Below are 20,372 nucleotides of genomic sequence, written 5' to 3'. Positions count from 1 at the left end.
TTTTGATAAAACACAAGGCATTCAGTTTGGCTTTTGCGTCAATAATCCTCTGGTGTTTCAAACCCTGGAGAAATTATAATTTACTTACATATTAAGAGCTCTTACCATTTCACAGAAGCCACAGTACTTGCCTATTTCTTTGAATCAAGAAGAACTAGAGTCTAAATGAATGGGGTTGAATAGGCTTATGACAATAGTACTTTTAATGTAAATTTTGTTTTCATAACTATTTATTGCATAATGTTCTTTAAAACTGTAAAACTCCATTGATCCCTGTTGTCAGCTGATCGTGGTCTACAGTGGTTTAGGAAGTGGGGTCAGAGTAGCTCTTCCCAGCAGATGACAGCTCCATATGTCCATCAGTGTCTGGGGACTTCGATGTTCACGTCATGGAGGTTGCAGAGGAAGTTTGTATTGATTATAGATAAAATAATCTGTTCAGGGTTCGTGCATGTAAGATTAAATTAATCCTTATTTCAAGTACTTGTCATGATATTTGAAAAGTGTAATCCATAGTTGTTGTTTTTCTATGCTGATGATTGAATTAGCTGCAATAAATAAGGGGTGGGATGACGCAGGGGTTGGGATTGCCCAGTGCACATGTGTCATTATCACATAATTATGCAACAACGCGCTCCACTGACAGCCTGTCTCAACTAATCTGCTTAGAAACACCAAGTGGGAGCTTCTACTGTATGCTGCAACCTCTGGGTGTTATCTTCATTGTGTCTAGTCCTCTTTAAATGAGCTGACACACGGCCAGTAGTGGAAGGAGTAGTGAGATATTTAAGTTGTAACAACATTTTACCTGAGAAAAAGTAAATATGAGTATGTACTTATACTATTATACAAATGTATACATCACTTAGGCTACTGTAAATGATGCAGCTCATAAGACTAAACTAAGATATTGCATTTTATTTGAATATATTTTGTATCAATCTGAATCTGGAAAGCAAATACAATGATAACTCAAACTGCCCAGCAAATTTATTGGGCTAAAAAGTAAAGTAGTCTTCTGAAATGTCATAGAGAGGAAAATAGAATTACGCTTTTACATTGTGGGTACTTTGTATTATGATTATAACATATGTAAGATGAGAGTTGCATGGTGATGTAAGACAGAGGAGTCGGAAGCACAAAGAGTTTAGACAGTGTTAATCTTTTATTGATTAACCATGAATCGATGGATCTTTGCAAGTTGCCATTATATGCTGATCACTTGCAGAGAAACGGAACACAGGAAAAAATCTAATTATATTTTCAACCCAATACAATAAAATATGAATAAAAATGAACAGGATTTCACAGGGGCCGTTAAGTAGCCTATACAAAATGTATATAACCAAATTATACAGCAAAGGAATCATTTAGGCTCATCTAGGCTCTTAATATCTGGAGTCCAGATGTTTCCCCCAACTAATCTTTAAGATGTCAAAGAACCTCACATTTACAACTACTTGACCATTTAAATGGGGGGTTAGGGTGTGAATAGGCCTGTTTGTGCTGTAGAGGATTTACATTATGACGTCATAAATCACATGGATACAAAATGGTGCAGAAATGGAATCTGTGTAAATATCCCAAGTGTTTAAAAAGTGTCCACCCTTTTTCTTTTTTTGATCAGCGGCACTTGTAACGATGTTACTCCATTTAGAAGTATGCCCTGCTCTGACCCAAAGTCTGATCATGTGTTGTACATTAATTACATTCCTCATTATCCTGTGCTACAGTACTAAATCATATGCTACATTAAAACCACAACAGTGGATGATTTGGTTTTTGAAACCTACTATAAGAATATTGATTATATGATAACCAGTATGCTGCTGTGAGTTGTTTAACACTGTGGTTAGACAACCCATGTCAAAGAAATAGCAAAAGCAATGCCCTATTTCTAAGATGAGATTTGTGAGGAGAAAAGTCATGCATGCGTAAACATAATAATTTTATAAATTAAGGACATTCACATGTTTGATAGATAAGTAAGTAATAAACTAAATTGCAGCTAAGTTTAAAATTTACAGCCTAGTCCTTCTCATTGATTTGATTATATAAAAAATCCATTAAGTAAATACCAGTGATTAGGTCTGCCTTATCTCGTTTGGATACTATTTAAATGTCACACAGGCTTCTGTCTTTATTTCATATGTAAATCTAGTGGAGAGAATGCAAGTCCAGTTAATCTACAACCAGCGACTAATCTCTAACTTGTTGTGGGGGCTGTGTATTGAAGAATGGTCCTCTTGTTTAGTGGATTAGTGCAGTTCTACTCAGGCTATCCCTGACGACTTTATAGAGCCTGACGAGACATCAATGGCATGCACACATTTTCACATTTCACTGACAGGCGTGATAAACACTGTCCCCAGGCTCGGGTCAAAAACGTCATAAACCTCTGACGTTCGCCCTCGGTTGTGTTTTATTTTTATTTTTAGCTAAATCAATTTCTTTAAGGCCTTCACACCTCAAGAGGATACAGACAGGAAACAAACATGTTTGAATGGCTGTGTGCCAAGGGGACTTTTGCACTTAAGGATTATTGACAGGGCTCAGATGACAGTCTCTTGGCAACAGAGGTGTTGGCTAGTGAACTAGTTGTTTACATCATGCTTCAGCCAGAAGGAAAGTCGTGCTACATTGATGTTTGGGTTGAGGAGCTACTGTTCTTTTAAAGATGTTGATATTTGCTATGAGGTATATACTTTAGCTTGCAGCTCCACACTACTTTCTTTGTAGGATTATTTGAGTTTTCATTTAAGATTAAAATAATATCCTAGTCAATAAAATAAAATAATCATAAGTTTGACTCTGACCTGAGAAATCATGAGTTTGTTAAGGTCTGTTACATCCTTTACAAAAACAGCAGCAGAAACAATGAAGCGCACATCCAGGACAGATGTGCGCAAGGGACAATGGCTCAAGACACAAACACATGCACATGCACTCACAAACAGAAACATTTAGGTACCTGTGAGAAACCACTAGGACAGTAGGTGTGTGTAATTATTACATGTTCAGTTTATTTGGACTTGTTCTCAATTTGGGGCACATCAATCTTTTCCCCGGTGAGGAACTGCCAGATGCCTCCTCTGTAGTTCTCATTTCCCAAAGCGTACAGGAATACATTAAAGGTTGGGGAAGTCTTAGCCAGGATTGGAGCCATCTGCAGAGACAGGTGCAACCACAACCAGGTTGTTATCAAGCAAAATCAGGATTAATATGTTTGAATTATAGTGGGATTATAATGTATTTGCACTCAGTCGTCCTTACCATCCTGAGCTTAGGGGAGACCAGGTTGGCGTTCTCCACGGCAGCATAGAAAGCCAGGATACCATAGGGGCCCCAGCAGAACAGCATGGTCTTAAGAGGGGTGTTGGGGTTGAACTACAGAGGGTAAAGTATGGAGAGAGGCAGAGCAGGAGGGATAAATGTGGAAACGAATGGAAAGTAGAAGAGAGAGAGAGAGAGAGAAAGAGTGAGAGAAAGGGGTGGGGAGGGGCGACAAAAAGGAATGATTAGTCACCGATCAACCATAAAGAGTGAAGGAGACAAAAATGCCTTGTGGTTTCTACTTGGTGGTGGTGGGGGGGAGTCACACGCCTGGGATAATGTCTGGGAGAAAAATAGTGTCTGTGTTAAGAGCGTTCAGTCTCCGCTAGGAACCAGAAAGAGCTCAAGGATAAAGATGCTGGTGTAATTTATGCACATACAAAGCAAAAATGTAACACTTAACGTAAGCTTTATGGTTGGAAAAGAAAGACTTATTCCTCATTGTCTGACAATGTCATTTATACGTATATATAAATATTCTGTTTTAGCCTCTGCAACTCTTTGCTGAGGCTGCTACGTTTGATGTTTACATTATATGAAATATTCTGTACAAACACACAATGTTTTTATGGTTGCTCCTTCGATCTAATGGAAATATTCTGGGCATGGTGACCTTTTGTTTTTTTACACATTCACCCCGGTATATGTGGGATTTTTGGAAACTTCACTTAGAAATCCTAACGGTTTAAACAGAATTTGGCAAATGTGGGCTTGAGCTGACTCGCCCATTAATGGGGGTCCTGAGACGTCAATTTTGAGGGTTATTTAAGGCTTACTGAACATCAGACACTGGACAGTGGCCATGTTTTACTGCACACACGTAATGTTCATGATAAACTGGGCAGCGTGTGACTATAAGACGTTTGATCATTACATAATTTCATTGTCGTGGTGAAGAGCTTTTGGCATCTCTACTCTGCAGCCGTTGTGTTCAAAAGAAAATGCCTCCAGCCAACACAGATGACTGTGAGTAATGAGGTTATGCAATATAAAGTGAGGCAACCTGATTCAGCCCCTGAGGAACTCCGCTATTGAACTCACCACTCACAGATACATTGTTCTTTTCACTGCACAACAGCTACTGTCCACATTCCCAACAAATGAAGCACCCGGTCTGTCCCGTGAGGCAATGACCTATATATGTCACGGTCTGCACTCCCCGCCCCATTCACTCTGTTTTGTTACAATGAATGAGCGCCATGTGACGATGTGTGCTTTTGCTAGGAAGGATGAAATTATTCCTCTGACTCCATCCAATGGGTGACATCAAAATGAGTACAATTTTTCTGTGAGGTTATCTTTATGATTTTGTATTGTTGGCTGGACTTTAGTTATAACTGGTGGTTTCTTAGATTCTTCTGCGTCATGCATGTAATCAAAATTGGGTTTGGAGTGACTGAGGCAAAGCTAAGCCGATCTGCCTCTCTGTTGATATGAAAACAGAAAATTGCTGTTCCAAATTGCATCTGAGATCTCGGACTGTATATCTTTATAACTTCACATACAGAGAAAACTGAATTTCTTCTGAAGACACACACTTTCAATCAATGTCACTGGACTTACCCTGGGGTTGCCAGTCTTCTTGAATTTCTGTGCAATGGACTGGTATGAGGACATCACAACAAACACCTGAACGGCCATGTTGAAGATGGACATGGGGATCAAGTAGGACACATAGTTTCTGTGGAGAGAGAAATGCAATTTAAAAAATCAGCACAAGCTGCATCTACTTCAAAACAAAAAACACTAAGAAATATATTTATCTTTCACGACACAGTGAAAATATTATACAACACCTGTCTCCCTTGCTGTAGTCCAGAGTGCAGCAGGTCCTGAGTGGTTCGTAGTCGTACTCTCCCCAGCCAATGAGGGGCATAGCGGACCAGAAGGCAGTGAAGAGCCACACGAATACAGCCAGGGTGATGGCGCTGCTCCACTGAAGCTTTGTTCCTGACAGGAACAGGGTTCAAACACTTGATCAGGACAGATTTAAACCCCTACTACAAAACATAAATACATGCTTGACTACTTTTTTCTCTCAATTATGTGAAGGCAGCTCTCTTTAGTCATTGCTAATGTTTAATTGTCTAAGTAAAGTAATTTGTTACAAAACGTTTATATTAGATCAACTGTGAATGATCTGAGAACTGCAGGTTAGGTGTTGAAACACGTTTGCCTTCCTTGTATCCTGCTACGTCAGGATGTCTACAAATAGCAGTGAGGGTGAGAAATAATCTCAGTGGTGTAGAGGTGGTGGTCATACTCAAGTCTACTCAGTCACAGTTTTATTTGGGTATTTGTTCCAAAATGTCCTGGTTAGTTATGGTAATTACAAAAGTCTATGGCAAATTTAAAGACAAAAAGCAAAAGGTCTTAAGATCAGGTAGAGAGAACAAAGAACAAAAAAAACTGTTCAGTGTGTGTGTGGAATTTGGTTTTGTGGTCTGGTCATAGACTGATGCAGGTGTTAACTTACTAGTGCAGTACTGATGGTATCTGTCCCAGGCGATGGCGGCGATGAAGTGGATGCTGGCCAAAGCGGTCATGAAACCCTGGAAACCGTGAGTCTGGCATCCATCAGAGCCATAAGGCCAGTACCTGGAGACAGGGGGGATGCGTTTGTAGAGATGAGCTCATTAAGAATTTGTAAACATAGTGCCTTCAGGATGAGTTGTCTGTAACAGGATGATGATGGTAGAAAACCTTCACGCTACTATCAGTTTACATATTCCAGTCCAGTGACATATACAGTGTAGATGTTCTTAAAATAATAACAATAACAGTATATACAATCCCTGGACTAATGGACCCTGAGACCAGCATCTCTCATCTCCTGATTACAGCTTGAAAATCCTCTGCTTCTGCACATCATGACAGTGTATTGACCACCTCCCCCACCCACCCAGCATCCATCACTCTGTCTGTATCCCTTATACAACCCCATGTAGATAATTCACCTCCAGGACAGGTAGCCAGCGCTGTCGGCGGCGTTATTTGCCCATAACATGTAAATGGTCACATATGATCTGACCTTGATATTGATTACGAAAGAGCTGTTACATCACCACTCACCTCAGGAAGCTGGAGAAAGCAGCGATGGTGGCGTTCATGGAGATGCCCATGTCAGCCAGCGCTAAGCTGAAGACTAGGAAATTGCTGGGGGTCCTGAGCTCCCTCACTTTGAGGAAAGCAACGACTGTCACCGCGTTGAGAAAGAAGCCCAGCAGACCTTTTGGCGGAACAGAAACAAACAGTACAAAATCATGAATGAAAGCCTACAGTAGCCTATATGCGGCGATGAATGGAGGTCAGCGCGCTCGCCGTGACATTTTTCAAGATGCGAGTAAACATCGCAGCCATTTCTTTGTTTCCAGACTACCAGAGGACCATCAGCAGTAGTAGTAGTAGTAGTAGTTTCATTAGATCGTCTCCCCGACCTCAACGACATGATGCCGTCAGTGACCGCGGGCAGCGTCAGGTCCGGGTTACAGGTTAATGACACACGCAGCGAGCGCAGCCCTCGTAGCATTTGGCTGAAGTCCAGCACAAAAACGAGAAACACTCACCCTCCACGAGCAGACAAGATCCCAGGGAGAACACATCAAACTCGGAGAAGCCATCCGGTAAAGGGTAAGACGAGACCATCCTGAAGCCGATCTGAGTCAACAAAAGTGCAGCTGTCACAGACTTTTCACTCCTCCGTCCGCTCGTTTTACGATGTGCCTCGGTGTGACTGGAGAGGAGAGCCCGCTTTTAAAGGCGCATTTCACGTGAAAAGCATGCACTTTATTATGTAAAGCCCCCCCTCTCTCTCTCTTTGTCGCCCCAATCCGTACAGGAATGTCTTAATGAACATAACCACACAAACCGCAACCCTTAATGCGTATTTGCCCGCACCGCAACAGTAAAGCCGTCAATTAGTTACACAACAAGCCTTTGTGTCTGTGTCCCGGTGAGGATGCGGGTGCTGCTGATGTCAAACGAACGCACGACGCTGTTTGATGCAGCCCATATGGGTCCGTGTCGCTTTAAGGAGACACAACAGGTGTCCGCATCCTGCCAACCAGAAACACACTCTCATCAAATGAGGAGACAAAAGCCCTCAAATATTTGCACCATGACGATAATCATCAATGTGTAACTGGACACATCCAGTGATGACAGTGTTGAAATAAAGGCTCCTTGTAAATAACTGTCAGACATCTCTCTTATCTGCTGGTAAGAGACAACTGTACATAGATTTATTGTTTCCACATTTCAAGCCTTCTATATGCACGGCCATGCTCTGCAGCTTAATCAGAGTTAATGTTGAAAAATTATAATCAGATGTAGATTTTAATCAATTCAATTTTCTATACCGTCTATGATTTCAATTCATTACACTGACTCTACCCACACACTTATTAATGACGGAAAATGACTATTGTGAATACACTACACAGGATCCATGTGACTGTTGTTGTTCTGGATCTTTATTAAGCCTTTGACCCATATGGCAGGACACTGTTTTGACCAGTGAATGTAAAACTGGATATGTCAGCATTTTGTTTGTGGACTTTTGTTTTTTGTTGTTGTTGTTTTTCCAGCCAATAATAAAACTTCTGAAAGACACACTGGCCCCAAGAGATTAAACTAACTCTACATCTGCCGGAAATGATAGTCGGATGAAACAAAATTGCACTTTCTGTAGCTGCAGACACAACAGAGGATTGATTTGGTCTGCGGCTTTGTTTTTTTGTTTGTTTTTTTACTCTTTTTATTGTATATATTGGCTATGTGGAGTACAATTAAAACTAAAGAATTAGTAAAAGTGTGTGAATGAAATTAAACCCCGCCATCATGCAGCCTTCAATGGATTTGTCATGTTTCAGTTGCAACATCACTTTGAGCTTTTCATGCCATAGGGCTGGAGGGGGGAACAAGCATGACATTGTGTGGCCAAGGTCTGTCTCGGTCCTGGGATTATAAGATCAGGAACCATGTTAAATATAGGTGAACATGTATAAAGTGCTAAATTATATGCAAATGCAAATGGTCCAAGATGTATTTAATTTTTATTTCTATTCTGGACACTTTACACTTCCACATCCCCATCTTATGACAAAATTACTAATTTAGTATCTTATAATATATTAGCCATAAAATGAAAAATAAAACTATGTGTTAGATCTGAATATTGAGACTCTGGGACAACAGATTGAATTACTTTAATTTCTCTTACTGACGTTGAAGAAAAACATTTAAATCTCTGTTTCCTCAGCTGACCCCAACATGAATTTAAGTGTGCAGCTGTCACATTTTGTCTGATAACTTTTTCTGCTGAAAGCTGAAATGTATTTATCTGAACATTACTGTGCTACATCTGTGAGAATTTTCACATACTAAGAATGACATAGTACTTTTAAATAAAGCCTGTGGTCCTTCAGTTTCTACAATATAAAGGGGCAGCCTTATTGGCCTCAGTAAATAAGATTAAGGACTTGCAATGCAATATGGAATGTATACGTTTTTTAACACGAGGGAACATGATTGCTCAACACCTTTAGAGCCTCTTTAGTCAACTGCACGGTTCTAAAACCACACATACTACAAGACCTGTGACTCAGAGGGATTTTGATACAAAAGGTCATGCAAGGTATAAATATGGACTATGGGTCAAGAAAGACTAATATATGAATGAGGCACACAGCTCACATGGACCTAAGAGCACAGCACACTGAAGATTTCTAAATGAAGAAATTAATCTGCTATTATTAATCTAAAATCTCTATTGAACATTTTATTGCAGACTTAAACCTCTGACCTGGCTCTGTGGTTTAATGTGGGTCAGATGTAAAAAAGTTGTCTCCGGCTGCCAAGTTGTTCAAACACATTAAAGACCTGAGTTTCGACATCTCTTTAGACCACACGCTTTTGGGTGGCAGCCAAATGCTGGACTTCCAGGGTGATGAAATACGAGGGGGAACACAAGGGATAGGTGCCAAATAACACATGTGGTATTTACCTACAACGGAAAACAAAAGCTTTACAACGTGAACTATTTTTAAATCGGTAGTGTGGGACCATGTCCAAATAGGTTACTGAGATAAAGTCCAAAGGCCACTCAAAGTCTCTTTGAATTGAGCTGATTTAACATACGTGTTTTACAGTGTTTTTTTGTTTTTCCTTTATTCTAACAACTTCTGTTGGATTAGAAAATACCACTTTACTGTCGGTGCATATTAAATATTTGTAATAGATATATGTAATGAGTGGGAAAAGGGGGTAATCTGAATTTTAAAAACTGTTTAGGTTTGATTTAGCATGATCAGCTTTTTATTTTGTGTGGGGCTACTGTAAACTATTTCGTTTACTGCTTTCTGGTTCAAGCAGCAGGGTTTCATGGGTGGAATAGTATATGAAATATCAGTTTCAAATCAAATATCATCTCTGCTGTCAAACAGAAGAAATATTAGTTGCTTTGTGACACTAATATTAAAAGGATGGCAGAGTCAGAGAATATTAAGTGAACATCTGTTGAATGCACATCCCAAGGTAGGAGCCACAGGCTGTGATAGGGGCCACCGTGTGGTAAAACGTAGTGCTGCTCATTTTCAGATTAACAGTCATGGCAGGGCTCAAATGAACAAACTACATTTGAGGGAAAGGGGGAAAAAAATCCAAACATCACAGTGGATTATGACCATTTCGGAAGTGTTTTTCTGTTATAATAAATAGGGACGTCTCTGCGCAGCCTATCGGATTCCGGGATGCAATACGCATCCAAATGAAAAGAACGCCAGTCCTTTCGCTAATCCTTGTATATCCTTTTTATCTCGGGACTCATAGCAGTCTGATCACTATGGGACAGCGAAGCGGTGGGACAAAGCCATGCGGATGATATTCCTGTAAATGAGAAAGAAAAGCAAGTCTCTTTGACTAAAGTGGGCGCAAACTGGGCGCATGTAGGCAAAGCTGCATATGCGTAAAAGTGGGCCAAAATGTTCCTCGTTCTGCTCCTGGGGCTCTACGTGGCCGCAGGTGAACTTGTCTCCCCAGTGAGCTCCTGTCCGTCGCAGTGCAGCTGTTTTTTCCACAACCTGAGTGATGGATCGAAGGCCAGGTAAGGAGGATGACCACATGTATAAAAAAATATTTTACATCCAAAACGCACTATGGTGTGGCCAGGTTTGTGCGCACAGACGCATCTTTTTTAGACAGGACAGCTCTTGTCCTCACAGATGTTTGCACAGAGGTGAACACGTGTACAAAAGATAATTCAGGGAGTGCATGTTGGTCCAATTTTATTTAATGCAGGATTATCTCTCAAAGGCACTTTCAGCCTCCCCATCTATGCGTTTTATGTGTTTGGATGGATTGGGGAATGAATTATTAGCAGCAGGCTTTTTGCTGCCCGTGAATTCACCATATATATATATTTTTTTTTGTGTGTGTGTGTGTCATACAGTCCCAATCGTGTTTTAATTGAAGCCTTTAATTGCAGTTTCGTTAGTTTAATTTATATTAATTTGCTGTGCTAAATGTAGTTTGCAAAAAAGAAAAAAAAAAAGGGCTTAATTGCATAGTTTGTGAAGGTTGATTTGGAAGTGCACACAAATTCACTTGTGTCTTTCTTTTAGGAGCGTCATTTGCAACGATCCCGAAATATCTCTTGTGCCTGTGGGGTTCCCTGTTGACACGTCCAAGCTGCGGATCGAGAAGACGGCCATCCAGCGGATACCAAGCGACGCCTTCAACTACCTCTCCAGTCTGGAATTCCTGTGGATGTCTTTCAACACACTGTCCGCCTTGAACCCGGACAGTTTCAGGGGATTGTTCAACCTGGAAGAGCTTCGTCTGGACGGCAATGCCCTCACCGCCTTTCCCTGGGAATCTATCATGGACATGCCCAGCCTCAGACTTCTCGATTTGCACAACAACCAGCTCACCTCGCTGCCCGCGGAGGCCACGATTTACATCAAGAACCTCACCTACCTGGATCTGTCCAGCAACAACCTGCTGACCCTGCCCGTAGAAGTGCTGTCCACCTGGCTAGTGGTCAAACCAGCACAAGGGCCAGAGAGCTCCAAAATGATTCTTGGTAAGGGAGAATGCACACCCTGACATCCAGCCATCATTCACCCAAACTTGCAGGTTGTGGTTCCGTAATTAATTGACAATAGGCTACCTTAACAGAGTGGGCAAAATATTCGGGACTGGGGCTGAGCTTAAGCAACACATCGTTTGATGCATAGTAATGATGGAAACTGTCACATTACAACCTTTTTGTTCTGGGCAGTGTAACACCAAGCCAATGCATTTATAGACAGTATAAACACTTAATAGATGGTTGTAATACACAATAATGGAGTTGTGAGCACTTTATTAATGTATCTGTGTTTGTCAACAAGTGTAACTTAACCTGTTGACACCTATACGTAGAGCCTGGTATATAAAGAAGATCAATGACAATACAGTACAACGCAGTTGTATTAACATAAAACATGTATTTAAAGGAGCAGTTATAATTGTTGACAAAACAGTCATTGTATTTAAAGGAGCAGTTATAATTGTTGACAAAACAGTCATTGTTTTGTACCTCATCTCTTTCTTCTCTCTATTATTGCATAAACCATATATGTATTGATCTTGTACTAAATTGTATGTCACAATTTGAAGTAGTTAAATTAAATGTGGAAGAAGTCTGAGTATGTGACTAAGTGGTAGAAGTTATTAGTAGTAAAAGTAGTTACTAGTAAAAATACAAACTTCATTTAACACTTTGTCATCTTGTGTGTTTAACCCATCCTCAAACCTAAAATAATGGACAGCTGCAGGTTCAGTTTGAAAGGCTGGGGTGTTGGTTATGTTCAAAGGTGGGGAAAGTCCGATCTTGATCACCAGACCTCCACCACCACCATCATCCTCATCATCCTCATCCTCATCATCATCATCACCATCATTGCCGTAGTCATGGTCATAATGTAGTTTATGAATTAAATGTTAATCTTCTTACAGGATTAACATCCTAACATCCACACCAGCCATCTGCAGGCTGTTCTATCACTTTGTACGCAGCTGGACGCTCATCTTCCTCCTGTAGCCTCACTTATATATATCCTCACCCTCAGGTCTCCATGACAACCCCTGGGTGTGTGACTGCCGGCTCTTCGACCTGGTCCAGTTCCAGAAGTCTCCGACTCTTTCGGTAGCGTTCATCGACACAAGGCTGCGGTGTTCAGCTCCTGAGAGCGTGTCAGGCGTTTTGTTCAGCGATGCAGAGCTGCGGCGTTGTCAGCTCCCACGTATCCACACCGCTGTGGCACGGGTCCGGAGCGCTGTTGGAAACAATGTGCTGCTCCGTTGCGGGACCATCGGAGTCCCCATCCCAGACCTGTCATGGCGCAGGGCGGACGGACGAGTCCTCAATGGAACAGGTGAGTCAGCAGCTTTGGGGATGTCAGGGTTTGTTTTTGTGGCTGAGATAAGATGCTTTTGTCTGCACTGTAGTGATGTTAATTAAACAGAAAGCTACCAGTTGTAAGTCTGAGTGACAGCTGTGGCCACAACAGTGAGTTATGTAACACTGGTCACTGCTTGGCATCTCTTTTCACATTTAAAGATTATTTTTTTTATTATTTTCTTTTTCACATGTTTTCCTTTTGTCATCATTGTGTAACAACCATACTCTGTCCTCTCTGCTGCCACAGTCCAGCAAGAAACCTCAAAGGAGGGAATCACCTGGTCCATCCTCAGTGTTCCAGCTGTGTCCTATCGTGATTCAGGGAAATACATCTGCAAGGCCACTAACTACGCAGGGAACGCCGAGGCCGTCATTTCTCTCGTCATCTCTAACTCACCCAAACCGGAGGGGAACCAAACCAGCAATGAAAAGAAACCCAAAGCCAAGAAGCCCAACCAGATGGGCAAAGCTGCCTACCAGGAGAAACTGGTGGCCAGATATGTCGCTCCAACCACCACCCCTACTTCCCTGCCCGCTATGGATCCTGGCCTTCCACCTGGGCTCGGTCCTGATCCTGGACTAGCCAGTTACAGTCTGGCTGACCGAGCCACGCCGGGGCCTGCGACCTCCTCCAACCCAGATGCACTGCTGGATCTGGAGAAGACGAACCTAAGCAACTTGGCAGCAAACACCTCGTCGCTGCAGCAGGACCCGGACAGGGTTGTCCGCTCAGTAAAGGTGGTGGGGGACACAGACAATACAATTTATTTAAACTGGAGAGCCCCTAAAGCCAAGAACACAACAGCATTTAGTGTGCTGTATGCCGTGTTCGGGGAGAGGGACATGAGAAAGATCAATGTTGGGGCAGGACAGAACCGTGTAACCATCAACGGGCTCGTGCCCAGGACCAAGTACATTGCCTGTGTGTGTGTGAGGGGGCTGATCCCCAAGAAGGAACAATGTGTCATTTTTTCCACTGATGAAGCAGCCAGTGCTACTGGCACCCAGAGGCTGATTAATGTGATTGTGATCACAGTGGCCTGTATCATCGCAGTCCCACTCACTGTCATCGTGTGCTGTGGGGCATTGAAGAGACGCATTCAGAAGTACTGGGGAAAGAAATCCAAGGACATTCAAGATTCATATGTGACCTTTGAAACGCTGTCGCCCGGCACAAAGGCCAAAGGGCTCGAGGGCGAGTATTTAAACAGACTGAACCCAGAAGAGTCCAACAGGCTGCTGTCGGCCCGCTCAAGCCTGGACTCCGAAGCCACCGCTAAGATAGAGGGACAGCCTAACGAGTACTTCTGCTGACGTCATGCTCCAGCTCCGGCTCCTGCTCCACGCCATCTTCCTCGCACTCACCCACACCCACGGCCCAGTCCGAACCCTAACGCCCATCCACATCCCCATCCTCATCACCACCCCCAGCCCCAGCCCCATCACCATCCACATCCGTATCCCCATCACTACCCACACTCTCACCCTCATCAGCATCCCGATGTAAGTCCCCCTCCCACTCGCTCTCATACACCTACACCATGGGAGTCCCCCCCACCTGTTCCCCCTCGCTGGATCACACCACCTACTCCACCGCCACAGAGAGCCAACTTTTATCAAAGAACTTTTGCACGCTGCACTATCATGGAAATATCAGTTTAGAGAATATTCACATTTGAATTCACTTGTTTTTTTTCTCCACATATTTCTAGAAGATAGAGTGAAACTCACTTGGACTGTCACACAATGTATCCACATGGTAATAATAAGACAACATTCAAACACACTCATGCTTTCATGTCTAAAAGAATGTTTTTATCACTAAGCCTGTAAGAGAAAAGATGTCAAAAGCTGAAACGATCATTGTAATTTATATTTCATTTCACTTGCATGGCTCAGCAAAGAAACCTCTGCAACCTATTCTGATTTTAAGGTAACTCATCAGCAGATACTCCATTGTTTATATCATATATGTATGTGTATGATTTGTAAATATGTTACTGGCTGATGTACACTTACATATACAGTTAAGTCTGTGCCTCTGTATATATCTGTCATACGTTCTCGGAGAAGATATACACATAGGCATGGTTCTAAACTCTGGTGAATGGAGGAAAAGCTGGAGCTGGAGAGAAGTACGAAAGGACTGAACTATGACACAATGTAAATAGCGTGGAAATTATGCAAAAAATTATAAAATATTAAACAATTTCTACTCCCAGCAATGAGACACTTCCTGAAATAACTCTATGTACCTGTTTTGTGCCACCTAGAGGCATCATTATCCCATTAAATGTAGAACTATTCATTCCAATGATATTATTTGAATATATAGCTGAATAAACTTTTATACATACACATCCAGTTAGAAATGCTGTGTGTTTCTATATCTCTGTTCTCACCTCATTTTATTGATCACTTTTCAACCTGGGTCTCCTTGAAGAAGGTGTTTATACTTCATCTGTGGACTGCTTAGAGCTGATCTGTTAGGGATCTGCCAACTCTATATTACTCTATGCCTCATAGGACTTAATTTCAGTCTTCATAAAGTGCTTGTAATATTTCAATGACAGTAATTCATAGTTTTCATTAGTCACATTTAGGAAAACAAATCAAAACAATTAACTTAATCAGAAAGTGGCACCAGCCTGAAGATAAAGCGTGTCAGACCTACTGACACTGTCAAGTGTTAATCATGTGCGTCTTTCCCAAGAATTAGATGCCACTTGTTCTGTACGTGGTACGTCAGGGATTAAGCTTAATAGGCTTCTCTCGTCTGCCGCACTCGACATGTCTTGAGCACGAATGTAGCCCTTAAATTTAAAGTATTTTCGCGGACTATGGACATAATTTGTTTCTTGCTAGTTATAGCTGTGTTTAACGTTCAAGCATATGGAAGTTATTCTCAATGTTTACGCGGGTGCAGCTGTGTAGAAGACCGTCATGGGAGGTAAGACCTGATTTCATGTACTAGTACAATCTTCACTAAGACAGGGGTATTTTTAAACAATCTGTGTCAGTGGGTGACAGTGGTCACAGCAGTCACTAAAATGGGGGTTATTTGAAAACGGTAGAGTTTATGTTTACTCAATAAGATCGAAAGGTTAGGTTTTGGTGCAAGATTCAGGTGTATTAGACTCTAATCTGCATTCATGAGCCATTAAGCTGCACAGAAAGCAAACGTTCATTTTTGCTCTTCCCTTTAACCATAGGTCGCTCATATGTATGGAGGAGAGTGCGTTTGGGGCCATACCAGAGAACCTTCCAGATGATATGATCAAAATCCGAATAGAAAAATCTCACTTTACTGAAATACCTAGAGGGGCATTCTTAAACACCCCCGCATTGGAGAACTTGTGGTTGAATTTTAATGACATCACAGTGATAAACTCCAAAGGTCTGGAGGGTTTGGGGAACTTAACCGAGCTGCGTCTGCAAGGGAACAAGCTGCGATCAGTACCATGGACAGCGTTCGAGGACACGCCGGCCCTCAAGATCCTGGACCTGAAGCACAACCAGCTGGACGTCCTGCCGGAGCATGCGTTAAAATTTTTGCCAGGTCTGACTTACTTAGACTTATCCTTCAATCGGCTTACGGTCATATCGAAGGAAGTCTTCCAAAACTGGCCCCTTTACCAAAAGCTCCAGAGCACGGACGAGCGGGAGGCGACGGCTTTCGGGCCGAACGTCGTCCTGGCCCTTCACGACAACGCCTGGCTCTGCGACTGCCGCCTGAAGGGCTTCGTGGAGTTCATCCGGTCCCTAAGCCCCCCGATTATTCTGATGAACTCCTACTTGACCTGCTCAGGGCCGGACTTTAGAGCGGGTAGGTTCTTCCATGAAGTGGAGCTGCAGGCCTGCATGAAGCCCGTGGTCAGCAGCCCATCCTCCAACATCAGCCTGCCCCAGGGCACGAACCTCACGCTGCGCTGCCTCGCCAAGGCCAGGCCAGACCCCGCGGTGTGGTGGACATATGGTCTGAAGATAATCAGAGGATTTCATGGTAAGAGTGTGACATACATCCACGCACCAGCAGAAGTGATATCTTATGGTAAATTAGATACTTAAGCACACATTTTTAATCGCAGACCCCTCTAACCCCTTCTTAAGATGAGGAGAGTTAAATCTGGATGTTGGCCCACCGCAATATAATCACCGCTGATTCTCTCAAGCTCCACAACACCATCAGTGTTTTAAGAGTGCTGGAGATTATAGAGCCTACCTAATGTCAACTGTGTGTTGGGATACTGTGTCATTAATTAAACCTCTGCGTCATTAGACTTAACCATATAGTGGGTATAATACTTACCCAGTAGTCCATCATAAACTAATACCAGTCTGCTGCTCTCCATTAGTAGGCCTATCACTGTCACTACTGTTTTAGACCAATGACAATGTTGTTTATACATTTCTATCCTTAATAATGCTCAAAACCAACAAAGCTTTAAATTAGAGGATCAATTATTGATAAACTGTGACAGTCTCAGCTCTAAGCCACTGATAAAAAACAAACTCAAATCAGTTTTGAGAGAGAGAGATCTTCCTGACCAATGATAACCCCACCCATGAATATTCAAGTCTTTGATAAGATCATTGATGAAAGGTTTTAAGAGTAGGCTATAAGCAATCAAGGCTGCAGTAACAAGTGTTAAAAAGTGCTCAACAAAGAGAGAGAGATTTCTCATCTAATTAAATCCTTGTAACTGACATAATTTCATTTATAAAGCTGTTAGTTTCACATTTTCATTCATCAACATTCATCATATTTAAAGTATGTTCAAAGGAGGTTAAATCAAAAGCAACTGCGTACATGAACGGATGAAGCCTCTTGGATGAGAGGTGAAACGTCTTCCTAGACAAATAACTAAGTCCAGTTGCTTTCGATTTAACCTCCTTTGAAATACTATGACCTGGACAAATGAGAATATGCACAGGCCTATTTAAAGTATGATAACAAATCTTGCATAAATAAGTAAATGTATTTTCACACCCATTTTAAAAAGATTGTTAGGTGCAGTCCATCTTAAAGCTGATATGAACCCTAGAATATGTCTGTAGCACTGCTTTTTGTCTTTCAGGTCATATTAGTGTTGGGCTTTTAACTTTAATGGGGGTCAGTGCAGTTGTATAATCGTTTGGCTTCTTGTTCTTCTGGCCTGGAAAAACCCCCCTGAAATTCTTGTTCATCTTTGTGTTTTGGGGAAAATGCCTCAGTATGATTACCAGAAACCAGGATGAGTTTCTTAAGGTTGAATGTTTTTTTTTTACTACTATTGGTTGTTGTTGTCTTCTCAGAGTCTCAAGAGAGAGTGGATGAGGACACCATTAGATCCCTCCTGGTGATCCCCTCCCTTCATGCCGCGGACCGTGGCGTCTACACCTGCACTGCTGTCAACTTCATTGGCAACTCCTCTGTCAGCATCCTGGTTGACGTTGACTCTCCATATCCTTACGGCTCTCACTCATCAAGCCACCCTGGCCTCCCAGCTGCACCTGGTGCTGGTGATGAAAATATCTACATTGACATCCGCATAACCAAACAGACAGTCCGTGGTATCTCCATCGAGTGGTACGCGGCCTTGGAGCACCCCACCGAGACCTGGTTCACCATCCACTTTGGCCGCGCTGATGCCGATAAAAAAGAAACGATCTACATCGGGCCGGGGATAAACTCTTACTCCGTTGCTGACCTGATGCCTGCGACCAAATATGAAATCTGTGTAACCCTCAAGAATAAGGCACCACGTCCAGGCCAGTGCATTATGTTTGTAACAGGAAGTGACATTACTGAGATGGAGCAGAGGGAGAAACTGATTCATATAGTGGTGATAGTTTTAGCCATGGTGCTGGCGGTGCCCATAGGTATGTATGCCTGCACCACTGACACTAAGTTCACCTGTCTGGATGGCATCATGGAGTCCTGGAAGAATCGGCGGAGAGAAAGCAGCTCTTCAGGGGTGGAGCACGACAGGCAGGGCACCTTCGACAGCCTGCAGGCCGCCAGCGACGAGGGCCTGGTTAATAAAGACTCCAGTGAAGACAGGAAGGTGAGGAGAAGGTCAGATGCAGACAAACTGCATAAGAGCAAAGCCGACCACAGCAGACTCACAGCTGAACTATATTAAATTACTGTTTTGTTAAATCAACACGGAAATACGTGAAACTGAGCTTGTAATAGACTGATGACTCAACTCTGTATCAACTCTTTTTTGTAAAAATAGAACAGAAAAGACAAGACCTGCTGCATGACGCTGACTGATACTGACATAAGTACATTATTCAACAGAATGACAATGTTGTCTGCCTTGGTTTTAATCTTATCTCTTCCTCTTGTTCTAGGCCGAGGAGAGTGTTGCAAAGATGTGAATGATGACCGTTATGTCAAGAGTGTAATTCAAGGATTTGCACCAGTGTAGAGAATGTGCTGCAGTTTGTTCCTGTCTGAAATACTGTAGGACCTACTGTATCTGTCTTGTTAACATGATTTTGATCAAATGTAAATTATTGCTGCTTTATACAAATCCTTTGTGACTGAATAAACTCTGAAAAGGACTTTTAAGTGGTAGATGTATACATTTCATCATGATCTGAGTCTGTGTTAGCACTTTATTTTACATATTTATACTTATATATCCTGATCTAATGATCCATTGATCTGACTGGTACAACAATAGTCACTTCAGTTGTCAGATCCTACTGTAATATAATACTGGATTGTCAGTACAACATATTTTTATTCCATTTTCTACAAATCAATTCACAGTTTGTACTCTGTATTAGTGGCTATGTAATCAATTACTGGTATATGTATGGTTTGAGTTTTTTCTACTTTTTAAAAGAGCAACCAGACACCTCATGTATCAATGTATCATCTTAAATCTTTCTAATCATTTTATATAATGGGTTTTTTTTTGCTTCCTTTTGTGTAAATGTGTGTTTGTGTCATGGGGTCATACTATGTGTTTGGTGTCATATTAGTTCTTTGAAAGCAGTGGCACCACCGTAACATGTTGTACATGGCAACACACAATACCAGCAAAATGGAATTAAATTGATTTACCATTTAAAACTTGTATATGTGTATTTGTGTGTTCAAATGAATTAACTAATTAATGCTTGACTCTGGTAAAAAACAAAACAAAAAAACATTTGTGATTCACTCAACTTTATGCAAGTGCATTAATAAATATTTCCATTTTAAAAGCATATAACTGTATCTTTATTTGATCAGGCACAATGTGACAGGACAGAACCTATTTACCGTATTAAATTAATTGGTTATAGACATTGTCAAACGGGAACTTGTGAGGGCTGTACAACACAACACAACACAACACATGATCGAACTTCAGAATTGCAGTCACATACCACTGATGTGACTGAAGCTGTTTGATGAAGTTTTGTATGTGAACTGTAAAGTTTCACCGACATATGTTTAATCCTCCCTGCGTCACTGTACATGTACGTCACAGCTCTTCTCTTCCACTTCTGCGAACACAACACACAGCAGCCATGCGTCACACACATGCGATCTGTGGTGAGTGACCAACTCAAACAGATGGCACATCAGATACAGTATGCCTCGGCCAATGGCATT

The 20,372-nt window shown here is 41.9% G+C and overlaps 3 protein-coding genes across 4 annotated transcripts; 2 read left to right on the top strand and 1 right to left on the bottom strand.

The window, feature by feature from the left end:
- Positions 1 to 3,001: 3,001 nt before the first annotated feature.
- On the bottom strand, positions 3,002 to 7,283 carry rgra (retinal G protein coupled receptor a). The gene is made up of 7 exons (XM_085799996.1): positions 6,900 to 7,283; positions 6,406 to 6,562; positions 5,810 to 5,931; positions 5,130 to 5,283; positions 4,897 to 5,014; positions 3,274 to 3,387; positions 3,002 to 3,166 (listed from the first exon to the last, which is right to left on the bottom strand). Exons 1-7 carry the CDS (start codon positions 6,976 to 6,978, stop codon positions 3,023 to 3,025), a joined length of 888 nt encoding a protein of 295 aa, XP_085656122.1. The 5' UTR covers positions 6,979 to 7,283; the 3' UTR covers positions 3,002 to 3,022.
- A 2,803-nt stretch (positions 7,284 to 10,086) lies between these two features.
- Positions 10,087 to 15,139, top strand: lrit1a (leucine-rich repeat, immunoglobulin-like and transmembrane domains 1a). Its single transcript, XM_085799995.1, has 4 exons — positions 10,087 to 10,435; positions 10,953 to 11,413; positions 12,444 to 12,749; positions 13,023 to 15,139. The coding sequence occupies exons 1-4, from the start codon at positions 10,314 to 10,316 to the stop codon at positions 14,087 to 14,089; spliced, it is 1,956 nt and encodes a 651-aa protein (XP_085656121.1). The 5' UTR covers positions 10,087 to 10,313; the 3' UTR covers positions 14,090 to 15,139.
- A 357-nt stretch (positions 15,140 to 15,496) lies between these two features.
- On the top strand, positions 15,497 to 19,224 carry lrit2 (leucine-rich repeat, immunoglobulin-like and transmembrane domains 2). Of its 2 annotated transcripts, XM_085799989.1 has the most exons (4): positions 15,497 to 15,725; positions 15,988 to 16,778; positions 18,071 to 18,822; positions 19,115 to 19,224. In XM_085799989.1, the coding sequence occupies exons 1-4, from the start codon at positions 15,616 to 15,618 to the stop codon at positions 19,139 to 19,141; spliced, it is 1,680 nt and encodes a 559-aa protein (XP_085656115.1). In that variant the 5' UTR covers positions 15,497 to 15,615; the 3' UTR covers positions 19,142 to 19,224. The 2 variants fall into 2 exon arrangements, with proteins under 2 accessions (XP_085656115.1, XP_085656114.1); XM_085799988.1 differs by lacking the exon at positions 19,115 to 19,224 and having other exon boundaries at positions 18,071 to 19,096.
- The last annotated feature ends 1,148 nt before the right edge of the window (positions 19,225 to 20,372 follow it).

This window comes from Trachurus japonicus, chromosome 15, assembly GCF_045865225.1.
Source record: "Trachurus japonicus isolate A0001 chromosome 15, Traja_1.0".
Lineage (NCBI taxonomy): Eukaryota > Metazoa > Chordata > Actinopteri > Carangiformes > Carangidae > Trachurus > Trachurus japonicus.
The sequence above is the reverse complement of the archived record's forward strand: the minus strand, read 5'-3'. Positions and strand labels throughout refer to the sequence as shown.

Coding starts and splice junctions, on each gene's coding strand:
- rgra (XM_085799996.1), bottom strand. CDS start 6,978: ATGGTCTCGTCTTACCCTTTACCGGATGGCTTCTCCGAGTTTGATGTG. Junction 5,932..6,405: donor GCTTTCTCCAGCTTCCTGAG/GTGAGTGGTGAT, acceptor CCCTGTCTCCAG/GTACTGGCCTTATGGCTCTG. Junction 5,284..5,809: donor ATACCATCAGTACTGCACTA/GTAAGTTAACAC, acceptor TGTTCCTGTCAG/GAACAAAGCTTCAGTGGAGC.
- lrit1a (XM_085799995.1), top strand. CDS start 10,314: ATGTTCCTCGTTCTGCTCCTGGGGCTCTACGTGGCCGCAGGTGAACTT. Junction 10,436..10,952: donor AGTGATGGATCGAAGGCCAG/GTAAGGAGGATG, acceptor TCTTTCTTTTAG/GAGCGTCATTTGCAACGATC. Junction 11,414..12,443: donor GAGCTCCAAAATGATTCTTG/GTAAGGGAGAAT, acceptor CCTCACCCTCAG/GTCTCCATGACAACCCCTGG.
- lrit2 (XM_085799988.1), top strand. CDS start 15,616: ATGGACATAATTTGTTTCTTGCTAGTTATAGCTGTGTTTAACGTTCAA. Junction 15,726..15,987: donor GTAGAAGACCGTCATGGGAG/GTAAGACCTGAT, acceptor CTTTAACCATAG/GTCGCTCATATGTATGGAGG. Junction 16,779..18,070: donor GATAATCAGAGGATTTCATG/GTAAGAGTGTGA, acceptor TTGTCTTCTCAG/AGTCTCAAGAGAGAGTGGAT.